Source organism: Vombatus ursinus, unplaced genomic scaffold (assembly GCF_900497805.2).
Source record: "Vombatus ursinus unplaced genomic scaffold, bare-nosed wombat genome assembly UNPS02014812.1, whole genome shotgun sequence".
In the NCBI taxonomy this organism is placed as follows: domain Eukaryota; kingdom Metazoa; phylum Chordata; class Mammalia; order Diprotodontia; family Vombatidae; genus Vombatus; species Vombatus ursinus.
Genome location: NW_020954590.1, coordinates 12,775,215 through 12,793,992, shown reverse-complemented (window position 1 = coordinate 12,793,992; position 18,778 = coordinate 12,775,215). Strand labels below are relative to the sequence as shown.

At 37.6% G+C, this 18,778-nt stretch overlaps 1 protein-coding gene across 2 annotated transcripts in view; it reads left to right on the top strand.

Annotated features, from left to right (window-relative positions):
• Window positions 1-156: 156 nt before the first annotated feature.
• The window catches only part of LOC114054076 (deubiquitinating protein VCIP135), a 31,893-nt gene continuing 13,271 nt past the window's right edge, over window positions 157-18,778 (top strand). Inside the window, exons 1-2 of one of the 2 annotated variants that reach the window (XM_027877172.1) lie at window positions 157-3,186; window positions 8,662-8,748. In XM_027877172.1, coding sequence (XP_027732973.1) covers window positions 480-3,186; window positions 8,662-8,748 — 2,794 coding nt within the window. In that variant the 5' untranslated portion in view covers window positions 157-479. The remainder of the gene's footprint in view (window positions 3,187-8,661; window positions 8,749-18,778) is intronic. The other variant, XM_027877173.1, reaches the window with a different exon arrangement.

Sequence of the window (18,778 nt, the reverse complement as noted above, 5' to 3'; positions counted from 1 at the left end):
ACTGCCTCACGGCACTCGTAGTCCCGACCCGGCCCAAGCCTTCATTATCCCGAGGCCAGACGCACAAGCTGGTAGACTCTAATTCCCAGGGGGCAGAGCGAAGGCCGCGCCTGCGCGTTCTCCTCGGGAGGGCGTGTGTGTATGTCTGTGTGTGAGAGAGAGATAGGGAGAGAGAGAGTGTGTGTGTGTGAGAGAGAGCGAGAGAGAGAGAGAGAGAAAGAAAGTGTGCGGGGTAGGGTGGAGGCCGTTACGTTCGGGGCAACTGCTACCACAGTGAAGAAGCTATTAGAGAAGCGGCGTCCAGTGCTTCCGCCTTCACTTCGGTGTCGGTGGGGGGGGGGCTGATAAGGAGAGGAAAGAGAATCGCCAGTCAGGCGAGCCTGGGCCTGGGCTGGACTGATCGGGGCCGGTGCGGGTCAGGGCTATGAGCCTTTGAGGGGTCGCCCGGGGCGCGGAGCGAGACCCGAGAGCAGAGAGCTATGTCTCAGCCGCCGCCGCCACCGCCTCCCCCCCCTCCCCCTCCTCCCCCCGAGGCGCCGGCGGCGGCCGCTGCGGCGGCGGCGGCGGCTCAGGGGGGGCTCGCGAAGCGGAAGGACCGACGCATCCTGTCCGGGAACTGCCCGGACCCCAAGTGTCAGGCGCGTTTGTTCTTCCCGGCCTCCGGCTCGGCCAGCATCGAGTGCACGGAGTGCGGGCAGCGGCACGAGCAGCACCAGCTGCTGGGGGTGGAGGAGGTGACCGACCCGGACGTGGTCCTGCACAACCTGCTCCGGAACGCGCTGCTCGGGGTGACGGGGGCCCCCAAGAAGAACACGGAGCTGGTGAAGGTGCTGGGCCTCTCCAACTACCACTGCAAACTGCTGTCGCCCATCCTGGCCCGATATGGGATGGACAAGCAGACGGGCAGGGCCAAGCTGCTCCGAGACATGAATCAGGGCGAGCTGTTTGACTGCGCCCTGTTGGGCGACCGCGCCTTTCTCATTGAGCCCGAGCATGTCAACACTGTGGGTTACGGCAAGGACCGATCTGGAAGTCTGCTCTACTTGCATGATACTCTTGAGGACATTAAGAGGGCCAACCGGAGTCAGGAGTGCTTGATTCCAGTGCATGTAGATGGAGATGGGCACTGCTTGGTGCATGCTGTGTCCCGGGCCCTAGTGGGCCGGGAGCTATTCTGGCATGCCTTGAGAGAGAATCTTAAACAGCACTTTCAGCAACATCTGGCTCGATATCAAGCCCTCTTTCACGACTTCATTGATGCTGCTGAGTGGGAGGACATTATCAACGAATGTGACCCCCTTTTTGTGCCACCTGAGGGTGTTCCCTTGGGGTTGAGGAACATCCACATTTTTGGCCTTGCCAATGTGTTACACCGGCCTATTATTCTCCTGGATTCCCTCAGTGGCATGAGAAGCTCTGGGGACTATTCTGCCACTTTTCTTCCGGGGCTCATCCCTGCGGAGAAGTGCACAGGTAGAGATGGCCATTTGAACAAACCAATCTGCATTGCCTGGAGTAGCTCTGGCAGAAACCACTATATTCCTTTGGTTGGCATAAAAGGGGCTGCTTTACCTAAACTGCCCATGAAGCTACTTCCTAAAGCGTGGGGAGTGCCTCAGGACCTCATTAAAAAGTATATTAAACTTGAGGAGGATGGTGGGTGTGTGATTGGAGGAGATAGGAGTTTGCAGGACAAATACTTACTGAGGCTTGTGGCTGCTATGGAGGAAGTCTTCATGGACAAACATGGTATTCATCCTAGTTTAGTTGCAGATGTTCATCAATATTTCTATAGGAGAACTGGGGTAATAGGAGTTCAACCTGAAGAAGTAACAGCAGCTGCAAAAAAAGCAGTGATGGATAATCGCCTTCACAAGTGTTTGATCTGTGGTGCCCTTTCTGAACTTCATGTGCCCCCTGAGTGGTTGGCTCCAGGAGGGAAATTGTACAACCTGGCCAAAAGTACCCATGGACAGCTGAGGCCTGACAAAAATTATAGCTTCCCTTTGAACAATCTGGTGTGCTCATATGATTCAGTCAAGGATGTTCTGGTACCGGACTACAATCTGAGTAATCTAACAGCTTGCAATTGGTGCCATGGCACATCAGTGCGAAGAGTTAGAGGTGATGGTTCTGTTGTATATTTGGATGGGGACCGAACTAATACCAGATCCACCGGAGGTAAATGTGGCTGCGGATTCAAACATTATTGGGAAGGTAAAGAATATGACAATCTGCCTGAAGCTTTTCCTATTACTTTGGAATGGAGTGGAAGAGTGGTCAGAGAAACAGTATATTGGTTCCAGTATGAAAGTGATGTGTCTTTGAATAGCAATGTTTATGACGTTGCAATGAAACTTGTTACCAAACATTTCCCTGGTGAATTTGGGAGTGAAATCCTGGTTCAGAAAGTTGTCCACACTATATTGCATCAGACAGCCAAAAAGAATCCTGATGACTACACTCCTGTAAATATTGATGGTGCTCATGCCCAGAGAGTTGAGGATGTACAACATGGGCAAGATTTGGAGTCTCAACTTCCAACTAAAATTATTCTTACTGGGCAGAAAACGAAAACTTTGCACAAGGAGGAATTAAATATGAGTAAAACTGAAAGAACTATTCAACAGAACATTACGGAACAAGCTTCTATGATGCAGAAACGGAAAACTGAGAAGTTAAAACAAGAACAAAAAGCCCAACCTAGAACTGTTTCCCCAAGCATCATTCGTGATGGGCCATCATCTGCTCCTGCTACTCCTACCAAGGCCCCTTATTCACCAGTATCTACTAAGGAGAAGAAGATCCGTATAACAACAAATGATGGGCGACAGTCAATGCTTACACTCAAACCCTCAACAACTTACTTTGAACTTCAGGAAAGCATAGCTAGAGAATTTGATATTCCTCCATATTTACAATGTATTCGATACGGTTTTCCTCCTAAAGAGCTAATGCCCCCCAAAGCTGGAATGGAAAAGGAACCTGTGCCCTTGCAACACGGTGACAGAATAACAATAGAAATCCTAAAAGGTAGAGAGGAAGGTGCTCAGCCCAGTGCAGCACACTCAGCACACACTGTGAAACATGAAGATATTGCTGTTACTAGCAAAATATCTTCTAAGGAATTTCAGGAGCAGACTGACAAGGAAATGTACTCCTTGTGCCTTCTGGCAACATTAATGGGTAAGATCAATTTACTTTATGTAGCATATAGCTTCTCTGTAAAATGAAGAAGTTGTTTTTCTTTCTGTTCTTGAGAACTCTGAGTCTGTGAAAATCAAACCATGTATGCTAGAAGAAAATGGCTTGCTTTAGGTTTTTAACATGTCTGGGTAAATATGCCAGATTGCAAAGACGTGCTTTTGCTGTCCTTGGATTCCTTAAAACAACATAATTTATACTTGCAGCTTTTTTTAAATACCATGTCTGGCCTTTCATTTTCTTCGAAGGCTTAGGTGGCAGTTGAGGCTACCCACCTTTCCTCCTTTGATTTTTGTTTAAATTTATTGTTTTCCTGTGTTTAGGTCAGGTGATTCAGGACTTCCTGTCTGATGAATTGCAGTTTCTGGTGTTGATATTTCCACCCCACCCCCACCTAATTCAATGCTGGTGTTGTCTTAACTCCTTTTGCTGTTCTTACCTCCTGCCTTACTCCAGTTCACATCTTTTTTTTAGTAGCTTTAAGTGCCTTCATTGGCCTCAGTGAATCAGTCTTTGATTGTAATGGAGTGCCACAGAAAGAAAGAGGTAGGTAGTGATGGGATTGTTTTTGAAACATATTAGAGAGAATGGGTGTGACTTTTCCCTTCCAAAGATGCAGCTGAAATTCATGAAAAAACCTCTTGCTACCAGTAAAATGTAATTTAAAGTTTTAGACAATAATTTTGTATTCTAGCCAGTTTGAATAGGAAGGTTTATGATGTTGCAATGAAATGTTGCCAAACAAATTTAGACTTTTTTGTATTTTTATTAAAATTAGTAATTTGATCAATATACATGGTGATAAGATGAAGAAAACAGATGTAGATACCAATAGTTCCTGATTTTTTTTTTCTTGAGAGATTTCTGATTTCCACAAGGATAGTATCATAAGTGGTTCCATTCATCAAAATGCTACTAAATGGCAGTGTTTCTTTACTTTCTTAGGTAAAGACTCCGATTTCTTTCTGAACTACTAATTTTGGGGTTCTAGTAGTTATGGGAACTAATCTTTTTAATGTATTGGTTTAGTGGACAGAGTATTAATTCAGAAATTTCATTTACAGGGCATACTCCTCTATAAACCAACTTATGATCTTATAAAATTACCTAGGCAATCACTTTGTCTTAGTTTGTCCCTTCTCTGCAAATTTGTGCTGGTATTACAGAAAGAGTTCTATTTTAATGAATTTGTAGGGAAGTGTAAATTTTTGAGTTAGAGCTAAACCTCTTTAAATCAGTTATTTTGTTTACATAAAACAAATGTTAGTTAAATGTGGTGTTATTGTTTATAAACATCCTCTTCTGTGAATGCTTTATTTTCATAAACATAGACACTTAAGTTTGTAGATTTGTAACTGAAAGGGATTTTAAACATTATCTACTCCAAACTTTCTAATTTTACATATGAGGAAACTGAGGCCCAGACAGGGTAAGTGATTTGCTCAAAATTGTAGTTACAAATGGCAGAGGCAGAATTTAAACTCAGGTCCAGTATTCTTTCTGCTGAACTTTGCTTAAGAGGCCATTTACTATAACGTGTGTTTAAACACAGTGTAAGATATTAATAAAATATGACATTTTTTGAAGTGTGGTGTTTATAATTTTGAGTTCTTTTTTCTTTTTCTTTTATTTTCTTTTTTTTTTTTTTTTTGCTTTAGTGAGGCAATTGGGGTTAAGTGACTTGTCCAGAGTCACACAGCTAGTGAGTGTTATGTGTCTGAGGGCAAATTTGAACTCAGGTCCTCCTGACTCCAGGACCAGTGCTCTATCCACTGCACCACCTAGCTGCCCCTGTAATTTTGAGTTCTGATCCTAATTTTGTCATTAGCTGTAGCTTTGAACTTGTCACTTAACCTCCCTGTGTCTCAAATTTTCTCACCTGTAAAATGAAGCATTTGGACTAGGTGATATCTAAGGTCCCTTCCAGTTCTAACATTCTCTGTTTATCATGAATATCTGTTTGACAAAGGATGGAGAACACTTGATGGCTGGACTGAAGAGGCTATAAAATGATGGAGCTCAGGTTGGAGACAGAGTGTGAAGGATGTTTTGTTTCTTAAAGGACCACATCTGAGTAAAGCTGGTGATAATTAAGAAAATACCTTATGGTGCTTCCCGAACTTTACTACTTCATTTTATTTCCATCCTGAGTTGAAGGATTCTTGTGGCTTTACAGTTTTTATCAGTTAGAGACTAACACACTTTACCGTGCAGCAAATATCAGCAATGTATAATTTTGAAAAACATAAAAAAAAAGAATAGTGGATGATGTACACACATTAAAACAGATGACTTTTAGAATCTTCCACTAAAAAATGTTGACAACTAATAGTCAGAGACTCGTGGCATTATTTTATAGGGCATTTTGGTTCAGAATATCGATATATCAGATTCATTATATCTACATCAGAAAAGCATCCATATCTCAGGTGCATCTACCCTATGACTAATATTGGTCATTGGCCACAGTGTAGAGCTAGCCTTTCTATAGAGCTGGGTGTTTTAGTACTAATTAAGAAAAATAATAAAAAAATCCTTCATGATTCTACCTAAATAATCTCTTATGGGATAGTTTACCTCTTCATCTAGATAGCTGAATGTAAATGAACTGAGTGCCTTTCTGCAAGTTATCTACCAGTCTTTAAATGACACATGGGTTAATTGTGCATCCTTTGATACTGTTGACTCTATGGTATTAAAATGTCTTCTAAATCCAAATTTAACTTAGTGTACTGTCTGTATTATTGGGTCAGTTTCAGTGATCTTGTTGTATTATTAATTCAGTTTTCTTCCCATCACATTTTTTTCCCCCTTAAAGTGACATACTGATTTAGGTGAGAGAATAACTTATTTTAGAGTTATGTAAGTAGTGGTATGACACCTTTTGTGTTTATCCGTTTTCATACCAGTGGTTATTCATTTTTAGGAATGGAGTGATATTTTTGTTGTTTGATTTTGAAACCTCTTCCTAATTCCACGCCAGCCCGTAAAGAGCAGTATGGATTTTAAGTGATTTTGTTAATATACTTTTTAAAATCTTAAAACTCCTTGAAATTGGATATACTCAGGCAAGTTACAAAGCCACTGTTGAGAATACTGTAGATGTAGTTGGACCTGAATATGATCACTATATCTCTGAATTTTTCTTTAAAATGTTGGATGAACCGCAGTTTTATAAAATTGAAATGACATTTTAGTACCTCACTGTACTTCACCTTCTTTCCCTAGGCCTTCATGGACTATTATGTACTGTGTACTTCTAACAGGGAAGCATTCATAGTTTTGTATAAAACATCATTAACAGTGTTTGTATCTACCTTAAGATGCATTTGCACAGTGCTGTATTTGGTTATGTTTTACATGAAAACATATTTTCTGAAGTCATAAGCTTTAACATTGATTGCATAAAGTGGATGCTCTTGAGAAGTTGGGTATACTAATAAGAGAGGCAAGCAGATGATTCTTGAGAGCTGTTTTAGCTAAATAATCTCTGTTAAAGAATGGAAATGAGAGAATAGTTGGTGATAGCCCTTTCATTTAATTCATCTTTGAAATCTTTTGTAGTGGAAACAGATTTTCCTCATTTGCAGTAGAAATTTGTATTTTGTCAATACGATTTTTAATGGTTGCAGATTCTTTAGTCATAGCCATGTTAATTTTTTGGTGCGTTTTAGAGTGTGTTGAATTATGAATTTTCATTATTAAATTGTACAAAATATTTAAAACTTTTAGTTTGTGTTAATTTTAGGTTTCAAATGTTAGTTTATAGTCAGATCTCAATTATGATATTCACTCTATGAATTAGCAGCCAGTTTTAAATCTTTGACCATTTTACCATTAATATTCAGGATACAGACCTCTTCTGAGGAAGGGTTAGAACTTGACATGTCACTGCTGTGGGTTGTGCTGTTTCTTGAATTTTAAAAAAATGTGGCATCATAGGATGGTAGATTTAGAACTGAAAGGGACCTTAGACATCATCTAATACAACTCTCTTATTTTATAGATGAGGAAAATGAAGCCCAGGAAGGTATAGTGCCTTAACACACTTAGACAGTAGTAAGAAGCAATTCTGTGATTAGAAGCTGTCATTTGACTTCAAATCCAGTATTCTTTCAGCTATGCCATTCTGCCTTATCATTAAAATGACAAGGTGGTTGTTAGGAATTGATTGAAAAATCCAGTTGCTAATTTTCCAACCATAGATGCGAGAAGTTAAAGTTGAGATAGGTAAACTAAGTAAGAATGGACAGGGAAAGAGGGTTTATAATTCCAACTGGGGTACTGTTGGGGCTGGGGTCAAGAGCCATTGAGAGCATGGGAATATTGGAAATGGGAGCTGCTTGCAAAGTGTGGGTCCCTTGAGTTTGGTAATGGGTTTTAGCCAAGTGCCACCATCCCTGTTTTCCTGACCTCAGTTCTCACTTTTTCATCAGTATCACTTATATTTGGCAAACTTATAAGTGGAGTTAGAGAATTTGTCCTGAATGTGAGATTTTCTATAGGAAGAGGAAAAAAAATTTGGTGAGTTGGGAAAGAGATAGTGTTGAACATAAAAGGCCTATTGAAGGCCTTCAGTGAAGGTTGGAGTGGTCATTCAGTCATTAAATGTTTGTTAAGTGCCTCTGTGTGTCAGGCTCTGCAAAGTGTTGAAGATATACAAAGGCAGAAGACAGTCCCTGACCTTGAGGAGCTCCCAATCTAATAGGGGAGACTATGTGAAAATAAACTATGTAATCAATCAATAAAATTTATTAAGCATTGACTATGTGCCAGTCACTGTGCTAAGTGTTGTTTGAGTAAATAATCAAATGAGGGAAGTCACTAGAATTAAGACGGATCAGGAAAGGCTTCCTGTAGAAGGTAGGATTTTAGCTGGGTCTTGAAGAAAACCTGGAGGTGGAGATGAGGAAAGAGAACAGTCTATGCATGGAGTGGAAATGGGGAAAGAATAGTCAGAAAAGGAACAGAAATAGAATCATGAATGCTTTATGTAGCACCAGGCAAATTTTGCTGGGGGAGGTTATAAAAGAAATAATTGTCTTTATTTTTTGGCCCATTTATTTCAATCAGTAGTTGATAGTAGTAGCTCACATTTCTATGGTGCTTTATATTCATAGTCTATTAGTTTTCACAATTTTTAGTGGGCGAATCACTGATCTCTGAACCTCAGTTTCCTCATGGGTAAAATGGGGATAATAATTTTTGCATTATATATCTCAGGACTATTGTAAGGATAATCCTTTGTTATGAATATTAGAGTTGTAAGGGACCTTAGAGATCATCTAGTCTTAAACCCATCATTTTCCTTAGCTGTGAATGGATAAAATGGTTTCATCACAAAGCCCCCTTCTAAAACCATTGTTTTTTGTTCTAGATGAGATAATAAAATGAATTCTAGCAGATATTGTGAGCCATAGTACCAATATTGACTCTGGATCTGTTTTTGTTCTACAGGAGAAGATATCTGGTCTCATGCGAAGGGACTTCCTCACTTGTTCCAACAGGGTGGGGTGTTCTACAACATAATGAAGAAAACCATGGGTACAATTTATTTCTAACTTTATTCTTGGATAATATATCTACTCAAGTCATTTTAACACTAGGGAAGTTTGGATTTAAGTGGGTGTGCCTTTAAAAAAATCTGGATGGTAGCTATCATCAGTATATAGTAGCCGAATCAGTTAATATGTTATTACACTGACATCTGTTGGAGAAATATTTTTCTTGCCACATCATCACTAAAAGTGTTCAAATAATTTGATCTTTCTCACTTTCTCCTTATCTGAAAATTGCCAAGTACTAGAAGTAAAAAAGTTGAGTAGTTTTTTATAGCTCTTATCAGAAAAAGTCCATGGGTTATATAATAGCTGTACCCCACGATTAGCAAGTTATGGTTATAGAGTAAAAAGCAGATTGACTGGTTTCAGAACCAGAAAATATGTGGGTTTTTTTTTTAATTGAGTAGCATAATAAACAATTGTATTTGAGATTTTCTGGCCCAACTCTGTTAACCACTAATTGACTTTTCCCTCCCCTTATACCATATATTGTTGGTCTTATATTCAGTATTGTATTTGTATACATATATGCACAGGTGTATATGTGATATATGTTATTTGTTATATATACATATACAGACATGCTTGGAGTCATAGGCCACACATCTTTTTCTCCTTTGCTCACTAACATATAAATCCTTTTCCTATGTTCTAGGGATATTGTCCAGGCTTCTGTTTCCTTTGGAGCCCTGGTCTTATGAATTAACATTTACTTTTTGGCTTATCTGGGTCCCACTAAACTTTACATTATAGTTTCGTTCTACTTAAAGTAATATTTTCCTTGCTTTTGTTAGTATTTTCTTGATTATGTTCCTGGTTGAAATATGTACTTAATGTTTATCCTTATGAGAGTTCTTAGCTATATGGGGAAGAAAAGTAAATTATTGATTTTGTTGCATTAAATCCAGCCATTTGTAATTGAATCTTTCTGTTGGATTGTCTTCTAATCTGTTTCTTGTCGAATTGCCATTGAAACAATGGCAACCATGCATATTGTAGATAGGTCAAGTTTAATTGCATATAGGACAGTTTCACCTGGCAAATATTATTTTGTTCCAGTGTTCTAAGTGATCATTGTATGCTATATTTTTCACTCACATAACTCCTATTCCCCTTCCTTCCCCCCAGGAAAACCCCAAAACCTACTACTAGACACACAGTCAGCATATAGTATAGCTAGGTTGTTCAAATCCGTAGTAACAAGTATCCTGAGATCTTTGTGCTTTGTGTCATAGTTGGTACAGAAGAAATTTAGTGTTACTTTTGGAATTTGAGGAAATATTCAAACCAAATGACTTTTAAAAAACCCTCTAGATTTTATGTTACATTAAACAGAAGTTATATTTTCTGTTATATATTAAGCAGAGGTTAGGGCAGCTATGTATAGAAGTGGATAGAGTGCCAGGTCACAAAGACTTATCTTCCTGTGTTCAAATCTGGCCTCAGCACTTACTGGCTGAGTGAATCTGGGCAAGTTGCTTAACCCTGTTTGCCTCAGTTTCTTCATCTGTAAAATGAGTTGGAGAAGAAGGTGGCAAACCATTCCAATGTTTTTGCCAAGAAAACCCCAAATTAGGGTCGCAAAGAGTAGGATAACACTGAAATATAACCGAACAGCAACAACAAAAGAGACTAACTATAAAAGTGTAGTTCCACAATTTTTAAGCTGAGATATATTAATCAAATTCATAAGGATATGTAAGTTATAACATCAGATAACCTAAATGACCATGAATGAAGGAGGTTATGTGGGAATGATAAGATTTTTAATGTGCAGTAACTTAAGTCTAGTTTTTATAATATGGGGAGGTTAAATATTTTAGTTAAGTGAGTAATTTTAATAAAACTTTGTTAAGGTGATATCTATACTCAGAGTGGTATGAAGTTTGAAGCAGCTGCTGATTGGCTGCCCCATTGTTTGATAGAATGATTGAAGAAACTACCTGGGCTTATTTGCTCTCCATTTTTCTTGGTTCCTGAAGCTTTGAATGGGAGAGACTTAAAGTTACGTTTAGTTTTGATGGAAAACATTATCAGTTCTTGAAAATCACACTACCCTACTGGAAAAAAAAAAGTTGTTTTTCTTACCTGGTAGAAATTAGTTTTAATTCTATTGCCTCTGAAAAACCTATAAAGTGAAATGTGTTTTCTGGTCAAAGTGTCTTCTAGATAGAACAGCAACTCTCCTCCTCTCTTTCTTTTATTTCCCCCTCCTTCATTTTCAGAAAGAAGGGGGCCAAATATGTTTTAGATTATTCTTCCAGTGGTAAAAGATTTGACTCTAAAAGACAAAAAGATTTATAAATTAAAAGTATTCATAAAGCTAAAATAGCTTTATATGCTTTGGAAACATTAAAAGCCCCTCTTCTTTTTAAAAATCTGTGAGATTATACAGGATGAAGAATTATGTTAAATTATGCTTATTTTTTGCTATTAAAATCGTGAATTCAGACTTAGAATTGCAAAGAAACATTAAATTTTGTGTTGTGCAGAGAATAAAACAGGTTGGCACTAAGTATATTAAAATACAGGTTTGAATTTTTCAGGATTCAGAATTTGATAATTAGGAAGGGTTTACAAATTTTACTTTTTTTTTTTTTACAAATTTTACTTTTTTATCATCTTGACAAAGGATATTGACAAATATTGTAAAGAAAATTGCAAGGGAAAATTTAACTTTCCTTGTTTTTAAGTACTTCAGCTCTCTTTTATATATTAATATCATTCATATTTTTTATATTTAACATAGATTTTTATCCATATCTTTTGTTTTTATATTTCCTGTTTTCCCCTTAGATTCTTCTCCTCTTTGCCACCCAGAGGACCATCCCTTATAACAAATAATTTTTTCTTAAAAAGGAGAAAAAATATCAGCAAAAGTGATCGATTTATCAAAAAATTGTGACATCATATACAAGGTTATAAACTCTGTGTAGCCTCTTCAAAGTAGTAGGGGAGGTGTGTTCTTATAATTCTTCTTCAGAGCTTTATAATTTCACAACATTTTGTTTTAATTGTTTTGTAGTTCTTTCCATTTACATTGTTGTAATCGTTGTGTATATTGTTTTCCTGGCTCTACTTAGTTTCTGTTTGCAGTTCATGTCTTTCCAATCTTCTCTTTATTCATCATATTTATTGTTTCTTAGAACTTAGTAATATTCCATTATATTCCACGATTTGTCTAGCCCTTCCAAATGATGGCCATTTATCTACAGTTTTTTGCAACCACAAAAAAAGTGCTAGTAAAAATTTTTGACGTATTGATATTATTCTTATCTGTAGAGGCATTCTTATCTGTCTAGAAAGTTTGCCTTCAAGCCTGTAGGTCTTGGGTTAAAGTCCTTCATCTGACACCTACTGACTGTGTGAATCTGGGCAAATCATTTAGTTACCTAGTACTGTACGCAACTCCCTAAGACCACAAGTTACAGAAAAGGTACTGAGGCAGTAGATGTAGTAGCAGGTGATTATAATCCCTGCTCCCAGGGAGGCTGAGGCCAATGGATTGCTCATTTCTAAGTTGGAGTGGGCTAAAGCCATTGGGTGTCTGCATGAAGTCTGGTACCAGTATGGTGAGCCTCCAGGGAGAGATCATCACCTGTAATTTCAGTATTTGAAATATGCATCCTAAAAATACAGAGTTAGAGTTGTCTGTTATTTTAATTAAGCAGAGCAAACCTAAAAGGAAAAATAAAGTATTTTCATAAAACCATATAGACTGGAAGTTTTAGAAGGCCACAAAAATGTTTCAAAAATATATCATCTGACCTTAGATATAGAATCCTAAGACACCACCCAATCCATTTTACGCTATCATGTTATAATTAAGGAGATTTTGGCCTGGGAAGGCTAAAGTAATTTGCTTTAAGGTCATACAGGTAATAAGCAACAGAGGCAGAATTTGAACCCAAGGCCTCTGACTGTAGAGCCAGTGCTTCCCTCTCCTACATCAGCTGAATTAGAAATAAAATTAACCAACAAGTATTTATTATGTCAACTACATCTGACCTAGGCCCTAGGGATACAAAAACAAAAATGAAAGTTTGTATCTTTAAGGAAGTTATTTTCTATTGAGAGAAAACAGTATAATGGTTGATTGGTGACTGCTTATACAAACTAGCCCACTATATCTACTGATTGGCCCCAGACAAACAGATCATTCTTCAACTTCACATCCCATCAAGCCTGTCAAGCTACTTTTACCTTCTTCTTGCTGCCTTGTGTCCCATCCCTCCTTTCTTTCCACTCCCTAAAAACTCTTCTTTTCCCAGCCCCTCTGTATATGTTGCTTTCTATTGTTAGAATGTAAGCTCTTTGAGGGTAGAGGATTTCTGGTTTTTTAAAATTTGTATCCTCATTGTTTTGCACAGTGCCTGGCCATCTGTAAATACTTAATACACATTTTTTCATTCATTCAGAGGTGAGGAGAGGGAAATGCATTATAGGCATGGGGACAACAAAATCAAGTTGCAAAATCATGGAAATTGGAGATAATGTGTCAAGTGAGAGACTGGAAGAACGACAGTTTGCTGGACCATTGAATTCATGAAAGAGTATAATCTGTAGTGCTGGAGAGGTAGGTTGGAGCCAGGCTGTGAAGGCTTTAAATGCCAAGCAGATGAATTTGCATATGATGTCAGAGGTAATAAGGGGCCACAGGAGGTTATTGAGCAAGGAAGTGACATGTTCAGATTGTGCTTGAGGGCTATCACTTTGGCAGATGTGTGGAGATTTGGAAATTGGAGGTGGCCAATTAAGCCAGATGAGATGAGAAGTGATGAGGCCTCCATAAACTAATAAGTATAGGCCATTTTTCATTGTTACTTTCCATGGTTTTTATTTTTCACTGCAGGCCTCAGAAGGTTCAATTATTCTGTATGATAGTAAACAAAGGTATAATAGCTTGTGCGCTTGTTAGTAAACTGCGTTTTCAAAATATTTAGAATTTGGATCACAAATTCAGACTGGTTTTTTCTTTAATTATAGTGATTTTGTGAAGTTTTGTGTACATATGTGAAAAGAGAATGTTAACTTTTTTTTATTGTGAGCATAGAAGGCCTGGGTTCAAGTCCTGCTTCTTATATAAACTACGTGACTATGGGCAAGGCATCTCAGTTCCCTGGGCAACTAAGACTCCAAGTTATGGATGAGTCATTGACATACATTGAGGAGTTACCACATTGGGTATGAAATCACAGGTCCAGACCCACCTCTCTCCCCCTCCCCCCAAATGGGGGAAGGTTATGTACAGTTACTTAGGTTGTGTTAACTTGTATATGTAGTGTTATAAATTATTTAAAAAATGGAAAGAAAAGAGTTTTTTAAAATATATCTTTTAAAAAGATAAAAGATATTTATCAGATACAAAGGCTTGATATAATTGAGTTAACTTGGATGTAAAAACTGATAGAGGTGCTTTATTTTATGTAATAGTCAGACCTCTGAAACATGTCTGACAGCATATCCAGCATTCCATAGCCATAGTTCCACATGTCTCCAAGGAAAGGTGATGTGATACATTTCCTTATTTCTTCTTCCTTTAAGACACTTTTCATATTATAGAAACTTTAATATACATCAGAGCAGCTCTCATTGTTAACTTTATTTGTAGTAATTATAACTTAAACTTTTGTGATGCTTTGTGTTTTGTCCACATTCTCATTTCAGTCTCATTCATTTTGGGACAAATCAGGTCAGTGGTACAAGTGTGACTATCCCCACCTCCAGTCAGCACAGATCCTTTCCTTTCTTAATATATCCCACTTGTGACCTGTGTGATGTTAGGCAAGTTATTTTACCTCTATGTGCCTGTGTGTCCTCAACTGTAAAATAGAAGTTGGACTAGATGATCTCTTAAGTTCCTTCCAGCTTTAAATCTGTGATGTTTTTTCCTTGCATTTTTGACCTTAAATTATACTTATGCCTATCACATATTTTCATATATTTTAACTTAGTTATTCTGTGTAAGTCTTACTTCCTCATTATGATTGCGAAGTTTTTAAGGGTAAGGATTATATATTGGTCAATTTGCATTTTATTAAGTGCCTACTATGTGCCAGATACTGTGCTAAACACTGAGAATACAAGGACAAAATTGAAATAGTCCCTACCCTCAAAAAGCTTATGTTTTAATGAGGGAGGCAACACATACATATTTAGGGCTTTCCAAGGCACCTACAAAGCAAACAGGCGGTGACCTTGAAAGGGAAGGCATTAGTAGCCAGGGAGACCAGGAGAGGCTTCAGGCAGAAGGTGATGTTGAGTTGAGTCCTAAAAGAAACCGAGGGGGCAACTAGGTGGTACAGTGCATAGAGCACTGACCCTGGAGTTAGGAGGACCTGAGTTCAAATATGACCTCGGACACTTACTAGCTGTGTGATTCTGGGCAAGTCACTTAACCCAGATTGTCTGCAAGAGAAAAAGAAAGGAAGGAAGGAAGGATGGACAGAGGTGAAGAGGAATATTGTATGTTCTATTCAGGCATAAGGAGTGCAGACAGACAAACGATAAATATTGTGAGTGAAGAATGGCAAGTAGATCAGTGAGACTGGACCATAGAGAGCATGGAGGGGAGCACTGTGTAAGAGACTGCAAAGTTTGGAAGGAGTCAGGTTGAGAAGAGCTTTAAATGATGGACAGGAGTAGAATTATATTTGTCCTAGAGGCAGTAGGGAGCTCTGGAGTTTGAGTAGAAGGGTGACATGGTCAGACCCATGCTCCTGCACTTAAGTAAAACTCTGGCAATATCCAACAACAGCAACAACATATGTATGTATATAGATATGTGTGTGTGTGTGTGTGTATAATGTGTATGTGTATATATATGTATATATAGTATATATTATATAGATATATAATTATATATTATACAGATATATATGTGTGTGTGTGTACGTATGTATACACCCCCAATGATAATCATAAGATTGAACTAAACTACTGCCATTGTTAAGTGCTGGGTCAGTAAGATGATGAAGTTTATAAAGAATATTCAACATAACCATAGGATTTTGAACTACCTTTCTGAATCATAAAAAAATTAAATTATATTTATTATTTAGCATTAAGGTAATTTTATGCTAATTATTTGAATTTGGGTAATGCACATGTGATATTTATTTGATAATTCTCTGCACTATGATGTTTAATCAAAATGACCCCTTTCCTGTCTATGTCAGGTAATAGGCATTCACTATATTAAGTATTGTAATAGCTGGGAGTTACAAGGATGTTAGAAACTATGAAACCAAGAATGATTTTTATTCTTTAATAGCCACAGTTGGTTTGTATAGAGAAAAAGTTATCTTACTGTTATCTAGCAGAAAGTTATGAAGGTAACTGTAAATACAGAAACTCAGCAGTTACATTCTGTCTCCTGCATTAAGGAAGTCCAGATTAATTTAGAATACTAAGAAATAGATTTGTCATTCAGGGAGGACAATAAGTTTAGCTTGTTGTTCTGTAAACTATTTTTCCTGGTTGATACTAAGGAAAAAAATCATTCCATATTAGGGTATATTGAATCTTCCAAAGTATTTGTAGTCTTTGAATTTTACTCTTGAGTAAATTCCTTTCTCATATTTGATAGCTAATCTGTAAAGCATCATATAAATGTCAAGTGCTAGTATATAGATGTGATGGTCTTGAAGGTAGGAAAGGAGATGAGGTAGGACTACTAGTCACAGTTTACTCTTAGAAAAAACCCCGTGTTATGAGAACTTGGCAATTTGGCTTTAAAGCTAAAAGGTTACAAGTGAATTAGCACTTAATCCTTTTTGATGATCATAGTAAGTGGATGAGAAAAGAAGAGAAACTGTATTATATTATTAGGTTAGTTAGGTGTGTGAAGCCATTATAATCTGTTGTTTTAATTCAACAAGCATTTATGAAACACCTATATAATAGTACTATGCTGTGTGCTAGGGAATGCAAAGACAAAACATGAAACATTCCCTGTCCTCAAATAATTTACATTCTGTGGAATTCTAATTTCTCTTGGGATATAGGGTAAAGATGAAAACTTAAACATTGATATGTCAAAATATCCCCTCTCCAAATGTTAGAGAATTGAAAGAACTCCCAAGGGAAGGATGAACCTGATGCACTTGTACTCAAATGCAAACATGGGAATATAGTAAAGGAAATCACAGAACCTGAATCCAAGGCACATGGAGATCAGGAATGGAGTATAGGAACTGGAGAGAACCTTAATATGATTTATCAAGAAATCCAAGTGTCTTGCTGTGAGAGAGGCCTAACCCAAAACTGAAAGGGGCTTTGAGAGAAAACAAAGGCAGACAGCAGTAGGGAAAAAAAAGAATATCCAGGTTGTGCTAATCAAATTAGATGGACTAGAAAACACTAAGGTCCCTAAGACAAAGGGCAAACAAGAAGATCGAGTCTCCAGGCTGTAATATTAGAAGAATGTTAGAGAATAGCTATGGCCCAGTGACAGGAAAAAGAAAAAAAGATTCCCAGGAAGAGAGCCAAAAAGATGACAACTGAGTAGATGAAGAAATGTCCTTGGAAAGTCATCTCTTTTTTAACCAGAGGAAAATATTAGTGTAACTTGGGGCTTGATCTGTTTCCCTTCTGAATATCAGAGCAGTAAGTCATCTAGTCTGATCTAGTCTCATTAGTGAATTCTACAAATGATGTAATTATGGCTCATGGATCTTAAGTAACTTACTCAAGGTCACAGAATAATAAAGTAGTAGATTGGGCTGTAATCCAAATATTTTAAATTCATGTCCAGTCATTTTTCTAATATACCTTACACTAACCACCCTTAACGATGGGAAGGAAGAAAGTAGGGCAAACACATCAAGGCGTAGAAGAATGGCCTTTGTCCCCACAATTGGAATAGGGTATGTCTGGTACTCTTAAGTTCTTTAAACTGGCTCTAAGATAGCCTTACAAAAACTACATTCAAATGTTTTTGCATCCTGAAGTTTTCTCACACTACTATGGTTTGGTTATTTATCTGAACAGATTGTGTCTTAATATGTTGATAGGCAGGATGAGGGGGGAAAAGAGTAAAGCAAGAGAAGTGGGGAGGGCTGGAACCCAAAGTCTGTAATAGACTCTTATTTATTACCCTTGGGTAGGTAAGAATGAACTACATAGACAAAACATGGTTGTCATGCTCCATTCTGGCACAACTGGTGATGGATACTTTAAATATTTACATAGAATAGAATAGGTGACTGTGGACTAAGACTAAATTATTTTAAAATAGAACATTTACCTTTTCCCCTTAATGAACACTACTGTGAACTCTCCCTTTATAGAATCTTAGTTGTACAGAAAACTGGATTAGCTGGCAGAGGACATGGGTTCTAGTGTTCAGCTCTTGGGTTTTTTTTTTGTTTGTTTTTTTTTTTTTTTTGTATAAGCTATATAACCTTGAACAAATTATTTCATCTCTCTCAGCCTGAGTTTCCTTATTTATAAAATGAGGGCTTGAACTAGAAAATTCCTGTGTTAAAAAAAAAAAACCTAAGATAGTATAGTGGAAGCCTCAGTTAACTGAGATGTAGTTTACTTAAGAAGTATTTTTGAGTGTATGTTGTGTATATAGGTTGGTTGATGAATGAGATACAGAAGTATAAAACATTCACTGCCTCTGAGGATCTTAAGAGTCTAGTTGATGAAACCAGACATATACCAGTTTTTTAAAAAAAATTTTAAATAAATAAAATAAATAAAAAATTTCCAAGAGTAAACTGAACCAAAAAAAGATTTGTTTACTATAAACATTTCATTTTTGTTGGTTTTTCAGGTGTGATATACATATAAATCATAAGCAGCACTACCACATTTACCAGCTTGGCATCTCTTCATGGTGGTAGAGTCAGTCCCAATATCCCCCAAATGCTCAATGCAGTATACTGTACTGAATATAGTCTGCCTTCTCTTTCCTTTGTCTTCCCCTCTCTTTCCCCAGTAATAACATTTCTCGGACCTGGCATCCACGAACAAAACCTCTTTTCAGGGGAAAAAATGACCAGGGA